Source organism: Aptenodytes patagonicus, chromosome 1 (assembly GCF_965638725.1).
Source record: "Aptenodytes patagonicus chromosome 1, bAptPat1.pri.cur, whole genome shotgun sequence".
Lineage (NCBI taxonomy): Eukaryota > Metazoa > Chordata > Aves > Sphenisciformes > Spheniscidae > Aptenodytes > Aptenodytes patagonicus.
Window position 1 is genome coordinate 42,542,675 of NC_134949.1, and position 26,173 is coordinate 42,568,847.

Genomic DNA, 26,173 nt, shown 5'->3' on the forward strand with positions numbered 1-26,173 from the left:
TCCTGCTAACCAATGCAGAGATGAAGATTTGCTCTGACTTTTCAATATTCTTTTCATTCTACAAATCGTTACCATTGATATTTGTTAAGCAAGAGGCAACCCGAGATGTTTGTTGTTACATTAAATGTTAGCTGCTTGTATCATTAACATAGTATTTCGTCTCCTACCCTCATCTCTTCTCTTGTACCTTTTCCAACTCAGATTTTACATTTTCTGAGGCAAGGATTGTATCCCAAAGTTATCTCTTGCATAGTGCCCAGTTCAGCCCGTGGCTCAGTTAGTTTTTAGGAGCTTCAAAGCTAGAAAACACATTAATGAAACAGTAACTGACATATGTCCCAGCTCAAAAAGTTTCAGCATCAAAAGGAGAAGCACAGTGGAAATCAAAATGCAAAAAGAGATGCTCTGAGAACAGAGCTGCCATCTTAAATGTACCTTTAAGCTTCTCCCACTGCTGTGACTGAAAGATTGCTACCCCCTCCTCCAGAAAAGGAAGCTGTAGTTTAAAATCTAGCAGTATCATAACTAATGTGAATATTACACTAATCTTGGGAAAAAATGCCACTACGTATCAGGTTCATTTACATTTTTTAATAACTCCTGGCTTAGGCTTTTAATATTAATTTCCAAAATTGCTTAGGAGGTTCCATGTGTCAGCTGCCACTCTACAGCCACCCAGCCCTTCCCTGGGGCAAAATGCATTCAAGAATACAGACGGGCAAAAAAGACATCCAGTCAATGGCCTCTCCCAAAGGAAGAGCATTGCCATGTCCTGTTTTGGGAACAGGACATTCAGCTTCACAGTACAGAATTGACATAATGCACTTCCAGTCGCACAAAGACATGTCACCAGCCTCCACTTACATTTTATTAGATTACTAAATTGACAACTACCATGCCAATTTTTGTTTGATGCTTCTGAACATTTGCTATTAGGATAGATATTAGGAACTGGCAATTAAAACTCAGTCTAAACTGAGCATTGCTACGTTGTTATCATTCTGGGTTGTTTTTTAAAGTGTCAGAACCATCTTTTTCCACCTTTAAACTCCTCATAGATACGAGTGATGAATGCACAGTCTACATTACATTAACTGCTGCCATCAAATACTCTCTACAGCCCAAGAGCACAAGTCAATCTAACCAGTTACCAAAAAGGCTGTCTTTGAAGTAAAAGTGCAAAGGAACAGTTTGAAGTCCATGATTATTTGGAACTAATATGGCTACTGTTTTTACTACTCCTTTCATTTTAGTGAGAGAAAAATGCAATTAAGCCAAAAAGGCAACATTAACAAGTTAGTAATCTTGACATAATCCTGACCAGTGTCTAAAGCAACCTTGTGGTCTGCTCCTTCAGGGTGAAAGGCAGGTCATAATTTTATGTATTATTCATGGTAGTTAATTCACTGGGGACGAGGGGGAAGGCACTGTAGAAATTAATACAGTAGCAAGTTAACAAGGGGGCTGAAGAAAAATCTCACCTGGTAACAGCGCACTTTCACAGGTTAGAGACAGCCTAATTTAAGAAGAAAAAACAGAGCAGCAGGAAATAATAGAAGCCCTACATCTTGAACATTGCTGAAGAGAAGCAAGGTTTGTCTTGGGAATTACAGTAAAGTAACTGTAGACTGAAGGTGGTCTACCTGCACTTCTACACATCAGACAGTAGCAGGGATTAGTACGCATACCAAAATGTAATAACGATATGTTTCAGCTGAGACAAAAGATTTTCCGTATGACATCAAAAATAAGCAATGATAAAACCTATTCTAATAAATACCTGCATACATTACTATATTATGTTACATTTATTAATTGCATAAGAGACCATTTACATACAGTGTCTGAAAAGAGCTGCTGTTAAACACCTTACACTTTGGTTCAGCTTGCCTTTACCTCCCCCCCGGCTCTTAAAAAAAAACAAAAACAAACAAACAAAAAACCCCACATTGTTTGGGTCTTCTTTATTTTCCATTATATGATTCCATGTTGATGCTATGGATTTCACTGACATATATCCGATGAAGCAAAACTAGGAAGGAGAAATGATACTTCTAGTCTCAGGTAAAGCTGATGATGGCATGTCAGCTACCTGAAAAGAAGTGTAAGCACAAAGCTCCCACGCAACTGAGACACTCCAGGCCAGGTTTTCCAGCAGGAACATCTCCCCATATCTCATAGCATGGCAGAACTTCACCATTCCTCAAGTGAAATGATGCAAGAAAAAGCAGTTCTCAAGAAGAAAATTTGTGGGTTAAAACTCATCACAACCTCAGCAATACTTAATAACATCAGGTTGTTGCCAAAAAAAAAAAAAAAAAAGAGAAACACACTGACAAATAAAATCTGTAAGACAAGTAGCTCGCTGGCAAGACCTTAACCAGAGCATTGTGCCTAGTGTAGGGCACCACATTCAGCACAAGAAAGGCACCAACTGGCACTTAAGGGAGAATAATGAGAATGGACTAAACACGTCCAGTTACTGTAATTTTCCTAAACAGTCATATTTAGCAGACTTCAGATCAAAGGGGATGTAATAATAGTTTTCAAAGCTGTTGCATAAGGAAAGGATGGGATAGCAGAAACAGTAATCAGCTTAAACTGTAGCAAGAAAGATTCAGGTTAATCAGTAGGGAACTTCTTCTAATATGAAGTGTGGTGAAGCAACAGAACAGATTACCTGGGAATATGGTGGAGTCTCTATCACAGATGAGAAGGTGGCACGCACACTATTTTTTCCAGATAATATAGGATAATGGAGTAGACAATCTTGTGAAATCTCTTCCAGACTGATTCCTTCTGACTGTATGTGAAGGACTATTTACACTGACCTACACTACTGGGTAGGCCTTTCTTCATGGCTGGCATTCCAGAGGGAAGAGTCAAAAGATATGAATGAACAAAAAATATTAATGAGTAGTGATGTCATCTGCCCCGTATCCTATCCTCTACCACAGGGATTTTTGTTGCTGGATGTTACTTCATATTTTGATTTATTTCAGAAAAGTCTTTAGCGTTACGGCTGTTACTGAAGAAGCTAATTTCCACAGATGTTCCCAAAAGAAGAGAGTTTGGAGACACATCAAGATAAAATTGGAAATAGAACATAGAAATCACATAGTCTGAAAGAAGGGGTAAGGTATCAGAAAAGAAACACAAGGAATATGGAAAGTTAATTATCTGGCACTGACAACCGATTCCCTTCTCACTGTCTTGGTTTTAATAAACAAACAAACAAACAAACAAACAAACAAACTTTTCTGAGTGCCTATTTCCCGATGGTTACTTGGATCTATGTAACAATAATATCTAGAACAGATATTTCTCAAAAGCATATTAAACCCATAAAAAGCAGAATATTATAACTTGGTTTAAACTGTGTTGCTATATCAGGCACTTCCAAAATGCTGGTTTTAAAGGAAAAAAAACAGTTAAATTGTAGCATTGGTTTGACCTCTGTTACTATTCCCTTTGGTCATGAAACACTGAGAAAGGAGAAGAATTCAAAAATGTCTAGTGGATGAAAACAACTGCAGTATTCACAACTGAAACCTGCGGTTAATCACTAGCATCTGCAAGCCAAATACTATGTCAAAAGAAATGACTTCAGGGGAATAATTTTACCAGTGTGAGTGCAGGGTTTAATTCATGCCGAGACAAATCATAGGATCCCAGAATTAGTCACAGGAGTCATTAAGTGTCCACTTACTTGACAGAGGTTGTAAGAAAAGGGACTATCGCTTTAAGATACATCACCGAAGCTGCTATTTTAGCTTCCGCTGATTTTAACCTGTGCTCCCCTATCATGGCCTGGGGTTTCCCCACATGAAGTGTAAAGTACTGGAAAGCAGGTATAGCCCATGGCATGCTCCTCCCAAAGCCAGTTTTGTGAGGGCCTTGGCTAAAACTCTCAAAATAAGAACACGTGCAGAATTACCAACAACCACCCCAGAAATGGGATAGATTAAAAAAAAAAAAAAGACACCAGAACACCAGGAGGTATCCTTGGAACAGAGTCCTTTTGAACCTGAGTCAATCAGTTCCTGCTGAGTTTCACTCCCAACTTACAACCAAATGTGAGATGCGGCATAAAATAGAAGTATGGGGAAAAGATGGGGAAGAAGCACCCCAAATCTCTGCTGCAAAGGAGCTCTCTGCCATCCCCTGCTTTTTCATCTCCCCCACTGCCCCCAAGTGCTACCATTTTATGTCTTCTGCCTAACCTTTCTTCATGTTTTCTCTTTAGTTTGTCTCAGTCCAGCCTCTGCCCTCTCCATTACGCTTGCCTCCAGCTAGACAGTACTAAGGGGTTGATGTTTTGAAAAGTCGCTATAAAGACCAGCTTTGCCATGAGAGGGACAGTCCTTATCTTCTAGCTCAGCAAAGGCATATTGGTAGGCAGTTAAATGTCTGCAAGAAGTCTCCTTCCCACAAGCCTCCCCCAACGAGGGTTATGAAAGGAGCCCACCGTTGCAGCAGTCATCAGAGCCCAGCAGCGAGGTAGGCAGACATCGGCACTGGGACCGAAGCAGGCACCTTCGCCTCTCCCAGCCACGAGGTTAGCCCTTCTCACCACTGCTCGTGAGGGGCTGCCTGCTGACCTCGGCCGTCCGAGAGGAGAACCTCTCGGGTCTTTATATGATTATTTCTGGTACGTGGAAGGAGTCCACCAGAGGTTCTTTCAGACTACTCAAAAGGGCAGTTCGAAAGCAGTGTCAAGTTTCTACAGGGAGAATCCTCGTTAGTTAGACACCTAGACAGCACACCTTCTAAATACCATTTTTTCTACCTTTTCCAGAGTCTCTCAGGTTCCTCTCTTCACCTAAAACCGGGAGGGGAAATGACAGCAAAAGGTCAGAAGACATGAGCTGAAAAATACACAAGCCAGCAAAAGATCCTAAAATATTAAACATCTTTCATGGGAATGCAGTCTGCAAAAAATCAAACCACAAAGAAACGGCTATTACTTTTCTTATTTTGAAGCTGCTTCTCTGGGGACGCTGGACACACAAAATTCTGCCGGTAGCAACAAACACAGAAGTTTCCATGCACAAATCCAATTAATTCCATCCAAACTATAACACATGAGCGAGGAGAAAAAAAAGCCAGAAAATGGGTACCCAGATAGTATAAATTCCAGGTAAACACAACAGATGCTGTAGTAAACATTAAAAAACCTGTGACAAACAGATTTTTTTTTTTCTTCTGAGGGGGTACTTTCTCTCTATCATCTTTAAGACTCCAGTTTCCCCCAATCGAAACTGAAAAAAGGGGTGCAACAAAAGTATAGGAGCCACAAAACAAAATAGTTCATAGGGTCATCATGTAGGTACCGTCTTACCACATTTCCTTCCTAAGTACCTTCCAGTTCAGTTAATATTTTGAAATGTTCTCTGTGGAAAAAATAGCCTAAACAGGTCTGGAAGGAAATACTGCTTGCCTCTTTCATTACTGGAGATGCCTCATGATTACAACAGAGTCCTTCTGACTCAGCTTCTCAAAGACAAGATGGTTAACAACATGAACAGCAAGTACAGAACTCTCTCGGTCTCTAAATTGCTGAGTATGAAGGAGAGGAAGGATAAATTATTAGAGTAATATCCAGAAAAAAAGCATGTGATTTTCTACCTTCTCTTTTTCTGCCGCAGAAACTTATCTGCTTTGTTTTTCTATGGACTTAACAGACCAACACATAAGAAATCAGTTCTAGGCTTTCTCTTTTACTATCTAGAGATAGCATGCTCAAAAAAAAAAAAAAAAACCAACAAAAAAAACCCCCAAAACCAAACCAAAAACCAAATAACCAAACCCAAAAAACCCCACAAGACCAAAAAACCCCAAACAACGCCCCCAAACCCCAAAACTAAACAGCACCTCCATACAAACACACAGTGGTAGATACATTTTTAATCTTTTTGTTTTTCTGGCCCCAAAGACCCACAAAATTTGATCAGCTGGCAGTGACTCTTACGGAAGAGAAACGAGTTTGTGGGTGTGAGTCAGTAATACCCCCTCCTTCCCAGCAACAGCTATCCCAGGTGAGGATGCCAGATTTCTATTAGCTGACAAAGTGAAGCTACTAAAGGTTTGCACATGTGCCTGTGTTTTGCTTTTTAAAAACGCTCTTAAACATTCCAGCTAACATTGCCAGTGCATATTCATTTGATGAAGCGGTCACATACCTCGAGAATGAGGAGTTACATCACTTCATTAATTTCCACTTGTCTTCTGGGAGTGTGCACATCCAATAGGACAAAATATGTTTGTAGCATAATGCACTTCTGATATTCTCAATTACGGCAGGTTGCTAGGACTTTTTAGCAGAAGTGTAAATCAGGGTGGCATGAAGACAACTAGTTTTATTAAGCAGCGAGTTTCAGGAAAGAAGCCAGCCAGCTTCTCTGAGGAGACCGCTTCTAACTAATAACACATCCTGATTCGGAAAACACGGGCAATTCTGAGAAAGGTAGCAAATGTAGAAAAAGTTCTGTTTGAAACACACTTAAAGGCAGTAGACCCCAGTAGACACCTCCAGAAAGCTTTAAAGCTACAAAGCATTGATCAAAGAAAAGGATTCAGGTTCATCAAATGTTTTCAAGTAAAGAAGAGCAAATCAGAATGCAATTAATCAGGGCATTGAGACCACTGTTAACGAAGGAAGTCAGACACGACAGACCCTGGTTTGAATACGGTCTCTGTGTTTTCCTACTGCCTGTAAGCACGGTGGGCCAGCCCTGGGTAGAAGTCGCTTTGAATTCTTTGTTGCCATCTTAAGTTTAGACAATGAAAAACAGCAGGCAGATGGAAAACTACTTTTGTGAACTCCATTAAAAACTCACCAGACATCATACCTGATGTTTTGAGGCAGCCACTGATGCATAACTGACCTCGTAGTTAATAGAAATTATATACCTAGCAGGTTTTACATAATTGCCAGAGTACCCACTTGTATTTTCAGGAAATTTCTGACCTTTAGAACTGATCGTAGATTACCCTGTTACGGATCATTCTTCAGATTAAGAAAAAAAAATAATATGTGACTACCAAAGCTATGGAAATAATGTGCTTATAACAGCACCTCATTTCAGTGATAAGAGCAAAATAAAGAACGCTTAATTTGCAGCAGATGTGACCTATACAGCCCCTGATAAGCAGGCCCACTAAGGATACATCCACTTTCATCAATTTTTCCATTCCACAGGATAATGTGGAATAATCTTCCCAAAAGCATGGCAAAAAAAAAAAGCATTGCAAAAAGAAAGATGCCAATACCTCATTTCACACTTACTAAACTGAGCTACCATTTTATACGTTGGTACAACTCTCCTAAGTGAACAAGTCTACACAGAGTAGGTGATTCTCTGAAAAACTAATAAAAATGCCACTTGATATTTTTCAGTTATTCGAACAGACACATTAACAAGCAGACCCCTGTAAAAACAGCTGAAGTTGCCCTTCTCAGAATCAGCAATTCCAAGAACACTAATTAACAAAATCTTTCCAGCAAGAGAAATTCCAGCAGGAACGGGGAGTAAGAAAATCGTAATAAGCCACATCAGAATTCTTGCTTAGAATAAGCATTGACAGAATTTGCCTTTCTCTGTAAACTCATACATCCAGACTTTTGCAGCCCCAAAAGAACCCCCCAAAATCCCTCATTTGAGGATTTAGAGCAGAAACTGCAATTCTAGTTACAGGTGAGGGCAGGGCACAAAGAATCAAAAGACAGCAATGCACAAGCTATTAGAACACGGAAGTGCTGTATCTGGAATAAACCCGTCAGCCACAGGGGGACCAAAGTCCCTCATTTCAGCATTCATTTCAGCACTGCCCTTCAACTCCTATGAAAAACAAATTCTGTCTCAGAGGAAGGTTCTGTTAACCACAGACTATCAATTCAAAACCAGGCAAACAAGCACAAAGAAAACTAGTATATTTTAATTGGATAGGCTTAGGAAATGCAGTTTAACATACAGTTAATTTTGGTGACAGGTATATTGAAGCCAAAGGCTATCTATCTCTCTCTAGATATAATTAATAATACATTTTTTATTTCTTAACACAAAGACTTTTACAGAATTAACAAGATGTATTACATTGAAAAGCATATCTGGCTGAATATTTGAAGTAGCAAGGAATATTTTAATTCATGGTTTAAATTTTCTTGTGTCAGAGGTCAGGTTTTGGGTTTTTTTTTTACACTTTTCTGTTTTATACTTTCAGAGTAGATAGGAAATGCTATATATCAGCTTGACAAAGGATATCATTGCTAAGTTTTAGTTTAAAAAAAATCACAGCGATAGAAAATACAGAAACCAGATATTTAAATATAAATTATTTGTTTTGAAAACCACTTAGCAAAATATAGGAGAGGAAGAAGTGCATTACAAAATATATGCGTGCTTATTAAAACCCTTCTGATTCAATGCTCAGCTTCGGATGCCTGATGAAAAAATAAGATCAGTCAAGACGGTCCACATTGTAGTTCAAAGGCTAATTGGTGTAAACATCACTGCACTTTCGGTACTGCAGACATCCTCAAATTTGGAAAAATGACCTGCTCTCTTTCAGGCTAAGTACCAGCATAAGAAACAAGAAATGAAACCAAGAATTTTATAAGAATAAACATATTATTTTTATAAGAAGAAAACTCTGAAGAAAAGCTACCATTGATATTTATACAGTTAAATCTAAAGCTTTTCACAACGCATCATAAAACTAAATTTTCTCTTGCATATACTCCTTCACGCATTTTAGTTTCTAATTCCCTCTTATTTTAAAATAGGCCACTTTAATATCAAGTAAATGATGCCTTTTGGTATGGGGAACAGCCTTTATTATTTCCAATGAAAAGGAATGAACAGCATTTATATTAAAAAAGTGGTTAGCATAGCTCAACAGACACTCTAAGAAATTTGCCATGTATTATTCTGAAAGCATCTAAAATTTGCAGTCCCTGACATCAGTTTAAGACACTTATTATGCAATAATGCACATCAAGGCTAAATCCTCCCTTATTTAGCTCACTCCTTGTTTAGAAAATGTCTCCTCTTCATTTTTGTCGTCCTCCACTCTAAACTCCCCAAGGGTTCCTTAAGATATTAACAAAATCATCATCATCCGTGATTCCAATACTTAATCCTTCATAGTAGTCTTCGAACTCAGAATAGGACACTTCATTGGGGTTGCTGCAGGACTCTCCTAATGTTTCTAGAAATGACAATTTAATTTCTTCTTCTGTAGCTTTGCCTGTGAAAATATATTTTTCCATTAAATAAATTTTCAACAACGGTGAATATATAGCATTTAATATATTCCAGGCAAGAAACTTTCAGATTTTAGCTTGCAAATATTTTTTTCTTGAACAAATTCAATATTCTGATTTCAGAATGAAGTCATTGGCTCACTTAATACCAGCTACAGAAATCATCCTACTTTAATAGCACATGATAGCATTAAGTATCAACAGAAATATGAGGCCACAGTCAATTTCAATGAACTATGAGATCAGGAAGATTTTTTTCTTCAAATGACTGCAAAAACTGAATAATGCATTCATAAACTAAAATTTTGGTAATGCAGAAGTTATCTTGTAATAAAGCATATGTTTAATGTAATACAAGTTCAAAGCTCTAGGAAAACCTTAAGATGCAAGTTTGCATTCGAAAAGTGTTCTGCAATTGACGTGTGTTTTAGTGACTTAATAAAGATTATACTCAAGATAATTTCATAATATTGAGGGGAAAAAAAAACCCGGCAAAAATAAAGCATTATAGCATTGGAAAAAATTGCATATGTAACATCCCTATACCACCATGTGTCTTCACGTGTTACCATTAAAATCGCTGGCAATACAAAAAACATCCTCTCTTCTACAGGTAAAACTGAAAGGGTGAGGACAGGGAGACTTTCACAATGACTAGTTTGGTACATGGAGATGTTCTTTTAGAAACTGACATACAAATATTTAAATTGCTATTTTTTCAATGGCAAAAGTTTAAACATTTTTGAGAATCCTGAAAAAAATAATGAAGATACCAATACATCCTCTGTAAAGGATGACAATCCTGTCCCAGAAATAAATAGTTTATTCGGAAGGAACTTCAAGGTTGAGTACATTCAGTGCCAGCTGGAAACCTTGCATATTTTGATGGAAAACGGTAATATGAAAATGAGAGTATCCTCCTAAGTGAAAATTACTAATATTGTATGTGTCACTGATAACTTGCACACCAAAGCTGAAAACTAACTACTTAAATGTAGTCCTACACAGGTAGGGAGGGGAACTGTTCTGCATATATGCAGTATTTGCAGCTTGATAAAAAGCAAGTATTAAAATTGTGTATATGAAGTCCATTACTATTTATAGTCATGTTCCGGAGAGACACATTATAGGTCATCAGAGGAAGAAAAGTTCTCCTTAACAGCTCAAGTCTAAGCCAGTATGACAACAGTTTGTATTTGCAACTAGTTTCTGGATCTGGTATCTCTGCTAACAAGATGACTTCAGTAGTTACAGATTTAACTTTTTTTTTCATATGAACTACCTGCCAATACTAGAGGATGTTTCTTCGCACAGTAACATTTTCTGATATCTACCATAGGCACACTCCCAGTTTTGTTGAAATCTAGTTTCATATAAGCCTATAAAGGGAAAAAAAAATTCATATAAGCATATAAGAAAAAAAGAACAAGTGGAAAGATGCAATGGATTATGTCAATTTACCTATTTTATGTAGGGCACCAGATACCAGAAAATTATTCTGGATTATGGAATTTCATTATTATTTTATCTCAACAGCTTTCACATCAAATGTGGTCCCCTCACCAACTCAAAAAAAATTATCTTCTCCTAAGTTTCTAGCTCTTCCTTACAATCAGAAGTTAAGCTGCTTCCCTTCTACCTCCTCCAGTTACTAAGATTCCTGCATCATCCTGACAGCCCTCAACACAGCCTCTTCAGCACTGCTAACAGCAGCTTCATTTTCATTTCAGTTTACTTAAATACACATGCTTGATACATAGGGCCAGGAGAGTCAGATCCTCCATGATTAAAAGTATGAAAGTATGTGTCATTTTTCTTGATCTTGATATCCAGTCGCTACTCTATTGGCTGGTTTGTATTCAGTGTTTCATACTGCAAACAGCTCCACGTTACATTATAGACATATAACAAATGGCATTTCAAATGTAGGAAGCCTCACAAACATCATGACTCTAATTGTAGGTCTCAAAGGAGGCAAGTATTATTGCCTCTATTTCAGACACTGAGGAAAAAAAATCTGCACACAGATACAGCAATTTGCCAAAATAAGGAAACAGACTTCTGGAAGAGAGAGTTTCAGGGTGCCAGATGCTTTACTCACTGGACTGAACTGCACGCATATGCATAAACTCAAAATAATAAAGGAATTCATTCTAGAGTTCAACATTAACTAATTCAACAATGGAACAGCATGCAGTCTTCTAATTTATGTTTATTTTAATAAACTGATCTGAAAGTTTAAAAAGTCAATTACCAGATGCACAATTCAAGGAAACCACCACCACCAAAAAAACCACCACCACCAAAAAAACACCACCTGGAACATGACGAATAATCAACTTCAAAGTTAGACTGCAAAAGATCTACACTTAGAATATCTGCAACAAAACTTACTTTTCTTACAAATGCTTTCCGATATTCATTCATTTCTCCAAATACAGCACGAGTAAATTCTCCATAATCGACCTTATCACTCTTGCTATCATCAAGAATAAGCCATAAAGATTCAAAGTCCTGCAATTTAAAAATATTTTGCCAAAGTTCTTCACTGTGTCCTAGAATGAAACAATTGCTATAATAGGAAATTACAGTATTCTCACAAAAAAACAACTTCCAAATCAAAACTGACTCAAAGATTCGTCAAAAAAATGCAAGCCATCATCGGTCACTGATGACCATAATTCACATTATTTGCAGTTTTGATAGATATGGGCTGTTTTTAAAACATAATATATAAAACCAAGAAAAAAGATAAGTAAACAGCATCATACAAATTATTTTTAAAAGGCCAAAAAAAAAAAAACTGGACTGCAATCCCACTTGCTTCTTCATGATGTAAAAAGAATGCACATTTTTAAATTTATTACTATTTTTTTATTTTTAAGAATGACTGAATTCTGACTGAATGCAGAAATGACAACATACCACAAGGGAAAAAAAAAACCTTGCAAAAAATAGCTATTAAACTATAGATTTAAGCAAAGAAAGGAAGTGATTCTATAAATTACAGTAAGATAATACCCATGATTACAGTTTCAGCTAGACTTACCCGTTCAGGTATTCCCAAATGGAATACTTTTAGAGCTTCTTTAAAGTCTGCCTGAGAGAGAAAACCATTTCTGTTCTTGTCTATGCATCGGAAATACTTTCCTAAGCCTGTTATAACCCGAACTCCTCTTTTACTTAGTGTCTCTCTGAGCATACCTGAGGATTTAGAGAAATAAAGGACACAATGTTTACCTGGAGTTGGCCACATGCTATGGAGCTGATATAAAAGTAAACCACAAGTACTTATGATACTGCTGGTTAAAGTGACACATCCATGCATTCAGGCTCCCTTATCTTTGATGAAAGAATGTCAGTTCAAAATGAAACTATCAGTTACTTAACATTTGAGTAGAATTCATATAAAGCAGCAACCAACATCTAACAAAACATCTAACAAAACATTTAAAGAGATCACAGAAGGAAAGGAAGAACGAGTATCACTCTATGTGCTCAGATTATAAAACGGCTTACTTCTGCTAGAATTGATTACATACCATGATTCAGCATACAAAGCAATTTAGGAACACTACTTTGGTAATACAAACATTCTATTATGGGACACACAGTTGCTCCTTCATTGTACAAACATGTTAAATACATGTGGAAACAAGAACAAATATAAGTAATTCTGCAAAATCGTTCCAAAATGATACAGAGAGAACTATTTCTATGGTAAAATGACAGCCTTATCAAAATCTCTAGGTAGCAGGTTTACTTTAGGGATGTCTGAGTTTCTCAGCATACTCTGTTAACAGAAGTCATCTGGTATTATCGTATTATATCCTCAGATTACTTGTATCTACAACTATAAAGCAAAATAGGGGTGACAGTGAAAGAAGAAAGTTTTTTCCAGTAAAGTTCAAATTCAGACGTATGTTAAAAGATGTCTTGAAGTATATACACATAACCTTCTTCCAAACCACACCAGCGAACCTTAGATGTAGTCAGATGATTGAGAAATCAATTGTGTCTATTATGTGAGGGAAAACATGGAATAACTAGAAGATTAAAAAATATCCCTAATTGATTATTCCAACAATTTTTATAAACATAAATGTCCAAGCAGATTTTAGTTACCAAAGACAGCCTACTTAAATCAGTTCTAGCTAATGACAGTAAATAGTGGAGATTCTATGAGCTGGAAGCTGTTCAGCTCAACAGTTTTTGCTGACCACAGGTTACAAAGATAAAACACAGCACCGCGTAAACACCTTTCCATAATTTTAAACACAAAGCTATGCCTTCGTCCTAAAGACTGTAGGTAGGAACCTGGTAAAATTTAATCACATATTCCAGAATATACACTCAATTGTACTCACGTATTTTAATAAGCATAATATTAAAGACTATCAAAAAACAACTTATCAATGTATAGAAGCAACGTCCCAAAGAAGAATCTAGCACAAAATTAACTGAAGAAATTGAGACTGTGTTTGTACATTTTGCCAGTAGCTTTTTAAATTTAATGCCAGTTTAACGTAAGATCAGCATTATGCTTCAGCATTTTTTCAGAGATTATGTCGACACAGAGATTAACATTTTATTGATTGCATTCACAATTATTCTGTACTGTCTCCACGATCTTTAGCCAGACTGTTTATTTACAGAAAGAGAGAGGAGAAGGTATTCTTATGAATGATTTATTCTGGTATCAGATTCTAATAATATTCTGATAAATATCTAGCTTTTGTTTAATTTAATTTATAATAGTACTATTGTTCTTTGTGTTGAGCTGTAAAGATAGAGATACAGAAATTAAAATTAAATGGGTTCTGGTAGACACAAACCTTGAATCTTCTTGAAAACTTTGCTGTCATCAACTACTTGGTTGGAACACTCTTGCTTGAATTCCATAGAAGCAGCTCTAAAATAATAAAAATTAATCTTGATTGGTCAAATTACATGTAATATTACTGAATTCAAAACAGCTGTAGTAAAAAACATATTGAACTTTATATTTAATTCTTATACTGCCCGTATAAGCATAGTATCCAATTGCTTGAGTTTGAGATGGCACACACACAAGTCTTTGCTGCACAGCTGCAGATATGCAGAAATTCCTTTCTGACAATATTCCATTAGCAGCTCCTGTACTAATTCATTAATCATGGATAATTCCTTTTGTGCGTAAAATGTCCAGAAATTTATTTCAAGACAATACTAATCTTCAGCTCAGGCCACTCGAAGAGTTTGTTAAAGCAACTACATTTAGTTACCAATAGGAAAATAACATGAAGTAGCTACAAATTTCTCTTCAGAAGAGAAATAGAAAGGGTGTAGACCAAAATCTGGATCAGCATATCTTAGGTATGATCTAGGAATTATGGTTAAATTTTGTGTTTTGTCTGGCAAGTGATTCCCTTCTGAGAAGGGCTTCCCAGAAAACCCCATCAGAAATTATTATAGAGGTTGATAAAAAAATATTGTGGAAGAACCTATTGGAAGGAAAAAAAAAAAATCCAATAATTATTTTAATCAGAATAGGAAGGCAAAGGCAAAAGCACTACTGTCAACTTGAGCTGTTTGCTCACCAGTACTTTGCCATGGAGTACTCCTCCTCCTGTTTTCTGACGCCAAAGACTTACCTCTCTGCTGTCTATTAAGACTTTTCATCCCCACTTTGGGTACCTCCCATTATAAAGTCCCTGAAAGCTTGTCTGTATCAAACTGCCTAAACTGGAAAGTCAATAACCACCTACAAAAGACAGCATACTTTCCCTAAAGCACATGTAAAACACAAAAGATTCACGGCTTGTGGCAGCAGGGCATAGCTGCTCCTGAAAACCTGCAATAGACCTTTTGAACTGTACCTGAGCAGGATTCTCTGTGAGTACAATAATGGGGGTAAGGGGACTCAATTCAAGAGTTTTGCACCAGAGAATACAGAGTTCAATAACACCCCCATGCAGAAGAAAAAGACAGACTTCACAATTCGAAATTTAGTCACTAATGGAAAGAACACAGAGAGAGTGTATAAAAAAGAAACAATCTGTTCCACCACAGATAGCAGAAAATCCAAAATTATAACCCAGTGAGCAGGTCTTTGTTCTGGACCCTTCAGAGATAACATTGGATCAACTCCAAGTTTCACAGGTATAAGATTAGCAAAAACTGAAAGAAAAAGCTGTTTACCAGAATGATAGGCTTCTGAGACGTAAAATGTCTTACACAAACTATGTGAAATTAAACTATATTGTTTTTATTTCATGGAAACCTTGCAGAGAGGGAACAATAAGCACTAAGCATCCTACAACTATACATTTCTTTAACGAATTACATTTGAATTTACTGGTTTATGTAGTTAGCTCACTATGGTTCCTTTGCAAAGCTTTCAGTGTAAAGGGACCTTAAAGTGAGTATTACCTTAACTGAGAACAAGCTTCATGTGTCTAAACACTTGCAGAAAGAAAAATAATAATCAGTTAAGTTGTTCTAACAAAAGTAGTCTTTAGATAGTGAATGTATTTAATTGACATTCTGTTATGGCTGTTCCTAGTCAAGAAGGGACTGAAGCATCTGAAATATGAGGAGAGGCCGGGAGAACTGGGACTGTTTAGCCTGGAAAGAGAAGGCTCGGGGGATCTTATCAGTGTGTATAAATACCTGACAGGAGGGAGTAAAGAAGATTGAGACAGGCTCTGCTCAGTACAGCCCAGTGACAGGACCAGAGGCAATGGGCACAAACTGAAACACAGGAGGTTCCCTCTGAATATCAGGAAACACTTTTGTACTGTGGGGGTGATTGAACACTGGAATAGGTTGCCCACAGAGGTTGCAGAGTCTCCATCCTTGAAGATATTAAAAAAAACAACTGGATGCAGCCCTGAGCAACCTGCTGTAGTAAACCCTGCTCTGAGCAGGGGGGTTGAACCAGAGACCCTCTTGAGGTTTTTTTCTATGATTCCATGATTTTATGAAAATTTGTACCTTGTAACATTTGCTATCGGCTAACACTCCTCACCAAAATTTGAGTAATCAAACTTTGACTGTATTTCCAAGACTGTTAAGTAACTTCCATGTTCAGGCAACACAGCAGTGCAATAAATTTTATACCAAGATTTTACTTGTGCTAAGAACCAGTATACTCACAATACAAGCCAGAAACCCCAGAGAAAGATGCTTCATTCCCTAGACAGTTTGCTTCTCTATAGATATTGAGATGAGAATATTACCTGCAAAAATAACTCCTACTCAAAGGTTAACCATTCACCTAACCATCTGAAAAAGTTCTAAGAAACTCCCATGTTTCAGACTATGGAACAACATAATTTACTAAAACCTATTTTGAAAGAATAAGTGCAGAAATCCTGTCCCAGTTCCTGGGAAGGAAGTCTTCAACATGTTGCAATATCTGGAAGAATGAAGAATGAAGGAAGGAAAAAGAAAATGAAAAAGAAAAAACAGAGAGAGAAACCTCCAATTCTTCCCCTGCCGGTGTTCAAACACTTGCGTTATCATGACTGATACAAGCTTTTAACATAAGCTTCACAAAAGATTCAATAGTAATGTTGATCACAAAAAAAACCATTTTTCCCTAAATGTAGTATTTTAGTTCATCACATAAGAATAGTTTCAGTATATGATTTGTATATAAAAGCATCTGACTTCAAACAAAGCAAGTAAGACAGATTCATAATTAATTCTCATTTTAAAATCACTCCTTATAATTCTAGAAAGTTACTGAATTACAGAACATCCACCAACATCTATTACTAATTTCTCCTAACAGCCTAAACACAGATTTTTTTTTTTTTTAGCAGTATAAGTAATAAGATGATAGAAGCTCCTTTTGCTTAAGGAAGCAAAGGTAATTTGAAAAACAGTTAGCTGCACTTACTTTAGAAAATCCATAGCTGCTTCATCAATACTTATCACACGAAGGGTGAGAACCGAGCTCTGCTTGACGCTTTCTGGAAGGTTATGATCAACACTTCGGAAAGTTAGGTTAGCTCCCTGTTGGTAAAGCATACAATGATTTACAAATAGGTCGTGCATTTCGTAAAATACATTCTGCAAGACTTTCAAGAAGTATGATTGTTAAAAGCCTTGGTATGAAATGATGAAAAGGTGTACCTAAGGTCAGTTAACCTTCTTAACAGAGCCTTTCTAGGACTAAACAACAACAGCTGCAGGCTCCAAGATGACAAATTATCCTCTTCATAGAAGTTTGTAAGTACTCTTAGTAAGGCCCTCTAGTAAGAGGGCCTACTGTTGCCTAATCTACAACTAAGAAACATGAGACTACAGATCGTTGTTCCCTCAGCCAGGCTCTACTTTTCAATTTTTCTTCCCCCTTCATCCTTAAGGGATCCAAAACTCACTGGACCACAGAAGAGAGTCACAGAAGGTGCCACATTGATTCCATGAGAGCAAAGTTCTCTCAGACTAGAAGAAACCCTCCACAGCTATTTTCAATAACCTAAAATCATACTTGAGATAAACAAACAACTAAACAACTAAACAACTAAAAAGTAGCCTTCCCAAAGTTCAAATCATTCCTGCAATGTTTAACTATAAAGTTATTTTTTTTAAATTGATAGATTTCACTAATAAATATTGACTAAAACCATGTTATTAGTAGCACAGAGTTCTATTAGCCAGTAGAATCTCTTCCCCTTCCCTCCAAGTCCACAGAAGACACACCTCACGTATTCTGCAAAGTTAAAGATGCTTTTTGGTTTGGGAGAAGAGGGAAGGGGAGAGACAGAAAAGCAGCAAACTAAAAGCAAAGAATGCTGAGAAGAATCAGAAAAAGCAGTAGCTCTAACTGTAATATCCATGCAGGCTTAGGTTATAAAGCCTCCAAAACTCATAAATTAGGAAGGAGACAGAGACACCATTATTGTGCAAGTGTCTCAACCATTTGGACTTTGTGAGAGATTTGTATATCTTAATGTCAGCCCAGAACCCCAGTTTGCAGATACGGAGATTCACAGATATGACATCATTCCAAAGAGCTATCGAACTCAGTAGTATTTTCTGGATGGCCTTAAGACACATCTTTATTCAGAACACATTTCCATCTGCAGGTTGCAAAGATACACATGACTAAAAAAAAAAAAAAAAAATCTCTAAAAAATAGCTTCAACCTCCATACCATAAAGAAAGTAATGTATTTCATCTTGGAAACTCTTATATTGTACCCACATGTAAACAGTTAGGATTAGGCAGGTGATTAGACAAAAACACTCTAAAAACTAATGCTGTCTTCGTTTACTTTCAGTACTTCATTCAAACACAGTTTTTGCTCTAAACTTAGATTTGCAGGAAGATGTGAAGAACTCAGTGAAAACACTCTGTACTTGAAAAATTGCTCAAGTATTTATAAACCAGGAACACTTAACCCAGTACAGAAGTACAGAAGATGCAATATGATTTGTAGTCAGTCATCAGATTAGCTGGTAGATGAAGTTTACCGTTGTTTCAAAAGCTCTCTCTAAACAGCTGGTGGTAAACATTTCCAAACTTTAGGTTAAAACCAAGAAACCTGCAATTTCCTCATGTTTCAAAAAAAATTTAATCATTGCCTCGTGTCAAAAATGCCAGCAGACCTTGCAAAGTTTATTACAAGTACTTTGGTCTACTGCATCTTCAGGACTCTCCTTCCCGAGTTGTTCATTTTGCCTACAAAAAGGTCTACACTGTCTGCAGTCTTGTGACCTCTAGTGGGAAAATTACAAACTACAGCTTAATCTGAAGCCAAAAATGGAATCTCTAAAACGTGGGACAGCAAAATAATCCGGACTCCTGAAAATCTTTAATTCAAAAACTTACTGAAGGGAAAGAGTTTTGGTCTTCCCTGAAAGCTAGATCACAATTTTCAACTCGAATATCTAAATATTACTTCCAAATCACCAACAAAATTGACACGGATTCAACAGAATACTTACAATATAGAAGTCACTAAGATCATAAGCTTTTCCCTTCTTTTGTCCACGCTGATGTTGATATACTCCCTTCTGAATGAAAGGCAAGGCATTTGTTCTGTGAAATAATTCAAAACTGATATTAAAACAATTAAATTGATTTAAGTTTCTTAGATACAGTAGAAGATGTTTTCTAAAACCTTTTAAAAAAGTAATTCATCCTACCTATTTTTTCCAAACTGTCGAAATTCATACACAGTAAGGGATCTGTCACATGCAAAAAAAAATCCAATCAACTCTCTACAAGCATCGCGACCATTTCTAGAAGGAAAATTGAAAAGCACCTTTATGTTTTTGCATCTATATAAATCCAATTCAACCCAAACATAAATAACATTCCTATTTTGGAATATGCATTTTATTTTCAATGTACATTGCACAATGCATATTGTACAATCTTTTTATTTGAAAGAGGTATCTGACTATTTTCTTTACACCACCATGGAATTCAACTTCTGGATTTGGACACGTATTTTAATGCAATATTCCATTCTCCATAATGTCAAAAACACCTTTCAAGGCTTCATGTTTTAGTATACCAATATAATTTTCACTCATTAACTAAAGATTACTTACACCAAGATTACTGCATTCATTATGGTATATGAAGCTATGGTATGTGAAGCTATGTGGCTGAATCCTCAGCTACGTCTAACAAGTATACAGCTCACTGCTTCAGAAAAGCGCCACTTTCAGAGCTGAAGAATACATTTATGTCACCGCTACTCAATTCAGAACAGTTTCAAGGATGCCCTAAACCTGCAAGTTTAATATGTAAGGAGCTACAAACAAGACACAAAGCCATCCTTTCCATCCACAGTGGTTGCCACATACTAAGACAACGCTAAAATAAATTTTAATCAACTGAGGTGCAACGGCTAAGAGCAAAATTTTACACAGCCCGTGTGCTAACTGTCCTGCACAGAGCTATGGGTATGATGGTAATGTAACTTATGCATCTTAACACTGTACAATGGGACTGTAAAGCCACTATCCATCAGCCATGTCAAAATTTGTATTATACTTGTATGCATATATATATGTATATATACATATATATGTGTGTACACAGCACATACTCTTTTCTAAAGATAGGGAACAGAAAGGTTCAGTGCAATTAATTATTTCAAGAGGGTAAAGAACATCATTGATAAATTCATAGAATTGAAAAGCTTCACAAAATTTGTGATTACCTTGATATAATCCTACTATCAAAGCGTAGCTTGTTAGAGAGCATGTTTTCAGTTAATCCTGATTTGGTCCTTACTCTGTGAAAACAATGCAGCATGTTAATGATACCTATAAGCTCACAGAGAAATGTTACATAAAAATCAACTGTTTCAAAACAGCAAAAAATGTGAAATACGGTATCCTTGGCAACTGGCTGAGGAGATGATCCCTCGTAGTTGAATTAGAAAGCAACTCAGAGTTGTAATGTGGAAGGTGTTCTGTAATTATATAATATGAGAGTACATTCACAGAAGGCACAGATATGAATGGGAAATTTTGTTTACATATACTTATATCAAGGATTAAACCTCTACTATTCACCATACGTCCACCAATCGCTGTGTTTTCTTGCAAAAATACCCAGGTTGGGGCTTCTTTACCCACCTAGATATTTTATATTGGCCATATTACTACTTCCAGAAATGGAGATTTGTCCATGTGATGGGTGTAAGAGATTGAGACTGGTTTTGTTGCCTTTTTTTTTTTTTTTAAGAATACAAAGATGACATTTGTTGAGAAAGACTTTAGAGCAGGATGTTAAAATGCGCAAAGCAGAGATGTTTGCCTGCATGTTGAGAAAGATTAACAGAACAAAACTCGGACCTGCAGATTCATTTAATTTTATGGATCACAATGTTTTCTCAGTTTTTGTTAAGCCCTTGGAGTTACTATTTCAATGCTCACAGGCCAGGAATGACACTTAAATGCCAATATGGTTAATTATTGCAGCAGAAATCAAAACATGAAAGAAAAGTATGATTATATTGTGAAGATCTACATTAGCATTTACGGATGCATATTTATGCAATTTTATGCACCTCAGGATAGGAAACTCTAAAAGGATATGACAAGATTGCAGGCATTCAACAGCTCAGAAAAGGCTGGCAAAACCCTGTGATGAACAATATCAATATAAGCTTAAGAATGTTCTCCCAGGTTTTATAAATTCTATGAAGCAATCATACACAGACAATCCACATAAAATGTCCCACTAGGCAATTATAAGCATGGGGAGTCTACAAAAAAGGCTTCACATGAAGCTGGTGGATCCAAGCCAGAAATAAAACATCTGGAAAGGCAAACAGACTTCGCAGAGCCCAAAATAATAAAAAATACAGCAGAAAGTGTATTTCTAAAAAAAATGACCGCTAGAGAAAACTTACTTCGTTTCATGCAGCGTTCTTCTTCTAAAACGCATTGGTGCTGTCCCAAGTCCCGGAAGTCCATGAGCTTCTTCGTAAACATCAGTACGCGTGGATTGCTCCGGGTCACTTATAACAGCTCTGACCAGAAAGAGCAGGGAGAAGCCCTCTGACTATCAGTAAGTTTGAATTTCAGTTCTTACATGTTCTTACTCGGGAAAGAAAACACCCAAGAATAACACAGCAATAAAATCTTGGAGTTATCCGTTAAGCTTGCATAAATTTGTGGGCTTATTTTTTTGTTTGTTTTTAAAAATTCTGAAGTCGATTACTGAAAATCAAATATATGCAATAATATTCTGGCAGTGCACTACTATGTAGTAACTTTACATGTATAGATATATTATTTAAAGTATATTTTATATATGTATATATAAAATAAATCTTAGGATTACAAAGGCATTTTTTTTCCTCATTTCCACTATTTCTGTAAATATTCCATCAGTGATATTCTTTATCCATGGCTCCCTCCAAAATCAGTGACAGTAGTTACTATACTGGCCAGTGACATCATCCAACAAAAACATTGGCACTTCCTCTCCCAAAGCACTCACTCCACAGCCCATAGGATCTCAAAGTCCCATCAAGCAGACAAGAAATAGATGAACTGCTTTCTGAACATTTTGATATTCTCTGTATCAGTTTAACAAGTAAAGAAAAGAAGAGACCCTTTAAAAACACATTAGATTCTTTTCGCGTTATTGAAATTGTTCATAATCAGAAGGAAAAAATAATTTTGCACAGCTAATATAGTTTTATAAACTTACTCTCTGATCTATGCAGATCCATCTTTGCACAGATCAGTTACACTGATTTAACTGCAAGATTGGCTCTACTAAAAAAAAAAAAAACAAAACCAAAAAATCAAAACACCTTTGTGTTTCCTTTAATAGATTTTTTTCATGCAACAGTTTTGAACTAATCTTCCCCGACTAACATCCTGCGTTCTGATGCCAATTTGTTTGGCTGTACCGGCACAGTTATATTTGGAACATAAACAGAGAGATTTTTTAAATTAAAAGTTCATCCTGATGCAGCTGCAGCACTACTGAATATTGTTTTGACATTGTCAACAGACGGGTTCATTCAGAGTAGGAGAAGGAATACATGGAAAAAATAAGGCAAAGCAGCTGAAGGAGGTTAAGCACAGAATGAACATCCGTGATCCAAGATGCATAAACCTGTATGTTTAATCCAACATCAGTAGGATTGAAACACTTCAACACAACCAGCGCATTTTTAAGACAATCTCTGTAATCATCTGCTTCACCTACATCTTTGTAGAGCTACAACATGGGACAAGCATTTCTTTGAAAATTCTGCACTGAACACTTCCATATTTTTAATCCTGCTACAATGACACTTGGAATTTAACATCGTGTTTCAGTACAATCTTGTTTCCTTCATGCAACTTTCTTGATATCTCAGCTTTTAAGTAGTGTAAAAGCATTAATACACTTTTAAACAACATAAGTCATTTAAACTGCAGTTGGAACGGAAACCAAGAAAAAATAAAATGGAGAAGTGCAACAACATTTCAACCTCAAAGTCTTAAGATCTGATGGGTTATAATATCAGTACAGATGACTACAGAGATTGTAAACTAAGCACAGAATGCAACATAATCTAGAGCTATCCACAGATAATTTTTAGCAAGTGTAAGGTAACATGAAACTATATTACACTAGCTTGCAGCATCCTACACTGCCATAACCAGACAACTTGGATAAACCCCTGAATTATTAAAGCATGCTTAAAAATGAGAACAAGTTTATGGGAATAATAATAAGGAAAGATGTTTTTACTGTGCTCAGCTTTACCTGTAAGTTACCTTTTTTTCCCCTTAACATATAAAGGGATCTTTCTACATAGAAGCAATGCTTCCTTGGAGCCAAAGGGATAGCAATGAAGTTAGGAGAGCCTTCCTGTACAACCTTGTTCAACTTGATTCATCATTGTGCCTTTTTTCCCTACCTGCCCAACATTGGTATAACACTCCTTTACTCCAGAGGGATGTTGTGTCAATATTAATAAAGGAGTATTAATAAAACTAAGATTCTTAGAAAATAAAATAAATTCTGAAGAAGTGTAATTTGTACCAGCGGGCATCCATATATCTTGCTGACGTGCAAGAGGGTTATTTCTGAGAACTAATGCTATTGTAAAGCTCTTTAATTAGGTTCAACTATAAAATTAAAAATTATTCTCAGAAAAAACTGATCTTACACATAGCACTTTAAACTGATCTTTTAATTTAAATTAAAAAGACTTCTAATTTAAAGAATTTTTGCAAATAATAACACTACATAAGACTGCATAAGACTTGGAACGAGAAGATCAAAACACCTCCTAGGCAAGAAAAGCCACACACTCACAGATCTAAATTCTTCTGTAGGGAAAACTGAAATTTTACATTATAAATTCACTTACCTAGATAATTGATCCACCATCACTTGTTCAACTACAGCCTGTTTTCTCCTCTCTGCAGCAACATCCTCCTGCAATGAAAGACTGACTGAGAGAAAATGAAATACATAACACCAGACACTTCGAATAATAAATTACCCTTTAAGATAGCATTTAGAGGTCACAATCTTACCAATGCCACAATTAATCTTTTTTTCCCCTCATCTTTTTGAAGAGTTCTATTTGCACAACAAATAGACAAATAATATTCTCTGCTACGCACTCAAATCGTCTATGCATATTAGTTGTCAATAAATATGAATTCTAGTATTTCTGTTGACAGACAGCATCCTTATCTCTGTATTGTTTCCAATAAATTCTGTAAGTACAATAGAGCCTGAGGAAACTCACACTATTCCAGGTTTCATGGTTGAGACAGGCTCCAGCTCAGAGAATGAAACTTTACCTCCAGCAATATTTAGTCAAAAAAATGCTTTTAAGAATTAGTCTCAATGCACAATTTTTGTTTGCTGCATGCCACAATAATTTTCTGCTGAGACAGGCCAATCTGAAAAACCTTTCAGGAAAGATCATCCTAAGGGGGAAGGGGACTTAACATGATATTATTATTATTTTTATTAGAGTAACACTGAACCATAACCTTGTGCTATTCACTGTAAAGTGCTCAGGCGTTGATCATCATTTGTGTCATAGAAAGAAACCAAAGCAAAGAGGATGCCCCAGGACAGCATGGAGGCCACTGGCAACAACCAGGCCCCAGCATCTCTCTTCTTTTTATCTTCCAGATTTCTGAACTTTTTCACTGCACTTAAATTTGCCTTTTTTCCCAAAAAAATAATTTTTATATATGAGAAAACAGAGATTATTGTTATTGAGGGGGTTTACGCAACCTTTTTGACAACTCTGTAGGTATTCTGAAACTGAAGAATTAAGATATTTTTCTGACTGGTTATTTTTTCCACACAATTCTTGTGTGCAAACCAAATTCTATCTAGATCAGGCCTTCCCATCGCTGAAGAAGAACTGAAAGTTGGTTCCCAGACACCAGGTAACTGTAAGGGATAATCCCTAATTCCACAGAGATGTTATGGGTATAATTCACAACCTTCAAGTAAATACTGATTTGCACTAGCCAAAAAAAAAAAAAACCAACCAAAAAACCCAAATAAATAATGTAACACCAGACCAGCTGGTGTTGATTCTGAACTGATTTTAAGCCTTAAAAGATTTCTGAATTATAGGAGATGGGGGGGGGTTTGTTTGTTAAAACACAACATATTCCATGGACCCCAGCTTATAGAGCCAAACAAGCTAGCATGCTGAAAAGAACCTGATTTTAAAAAAATAAACCTTACACCTTGAATTTCAATTGAATACTAAGTCACTAAATGTGCTCTTCCATGGAACATCTTCCATTCAGCTCTTAGGCAAAAGCTCTACTATGAATTTACAAAATTGCTGAGACAAACATTGAACTTGCAGCAGCTCTCAGTAGTTAAAAAGTAGTAACTCTTGTTCACAAAATATGATTATTCAGAGAAAACCAACCTTCTTCCAAAAAAACTTAATTTTATTATATATAGCATCTATGGGCAATCACACATGTACTATAATCTGTCTTGAATAAGGGAACTTTCATCCCAAACTACAGAAAAATTAAGACAAATTCTACTTTAACATTAGAGTTTTTGGTAAGGATTACAGTAAAAGGAAATTTTAACATTGTGTATTCTTAAGCAAATTTTTACAACACCTTAAAATCAAATGCCTACAATTGAGGCAACGTACACCCAATGGAATTAATATGTATGCAGTTACTACTTCCAATTTTTTCCATTATTCCTACCACTATCAGAAGCTTGAACCCGAGAGAACCTAAGAGATACTCCTAGAAAGAGACAGCCAGCCTGTGCAAACATGAGTGCTAATCATTAACAAAAGTGCTTCTAAAGGTCCCCAGGACACCTTGCTCAGATGCCTGCTGGCTTCCTTTTAAAGCATACCAGCTGCAGTGTACCTGTTATTTTGTGGTCCTGCACTGCTCCCTTTCTCAGTGTTTTCAGCTTATTTGATTT

The 26,173-nt window shown here is 36.4% G+C and overlaps 1 protein-coding gene across 3 annotated transcripts in view; it reads right to left on the minus strand.

Annotated features, from left to right (window-relative positions):
- Positions 1–7,916: 7,916 nt before the first annotated feature.
- Positions 7,917–26,173, minus strand: part of CAPS2 (calcyphosine 2) — a 33,500-nt gene continuing 15,243 nt past the window's right edge. For all 3 annotated transcript variants that reach the window (XM_076333156.1, XM_076333147.1, XM_076333165.1), the window contains 11 exons: positions 24,102–24,169; positions 21,633–21,752; positions 20,433–20,507; positions 19,405–19,500; positions 19,204–19,297; positions 17,151–17,266; positions 14,101–14,177; positions 12,315–12,469; positions 11,660–11,779; positions 10,548–10,644; positions 7,917–9,249 (listed from right to left, as the gene is read on the minus strand). In XM_076333156.1, coding sequence (XP_076189271.1) covers positions 9,074–9,249; positions 10,548–10,644; positions 11,660–11,779; positions 12,315–12,469; positions 14,101–14,177; positions 17,151–17,266; positions 19,204–19,297; positions 19,405–19,500; positions 20,433–20,507; positions 21,633–21,752; positions 24,102–24,169 — 1,194 coding nt within the window. In that variant the 3' untranslated portion in view covers positions 7,917–9,073. The remainder of the gene's footprint in view (positions 9,250–10,547; positions 10,645–11,659; positions 11,780–12,314; positions 12,470–14,100; positions 14,178–17,150; positions 17,267–19,203; positions 19,298–19,404; positions 19,501–20,432; positions 20,508–21,632; positions 21,753–24,101; positions 24,170–26,173) is intronic.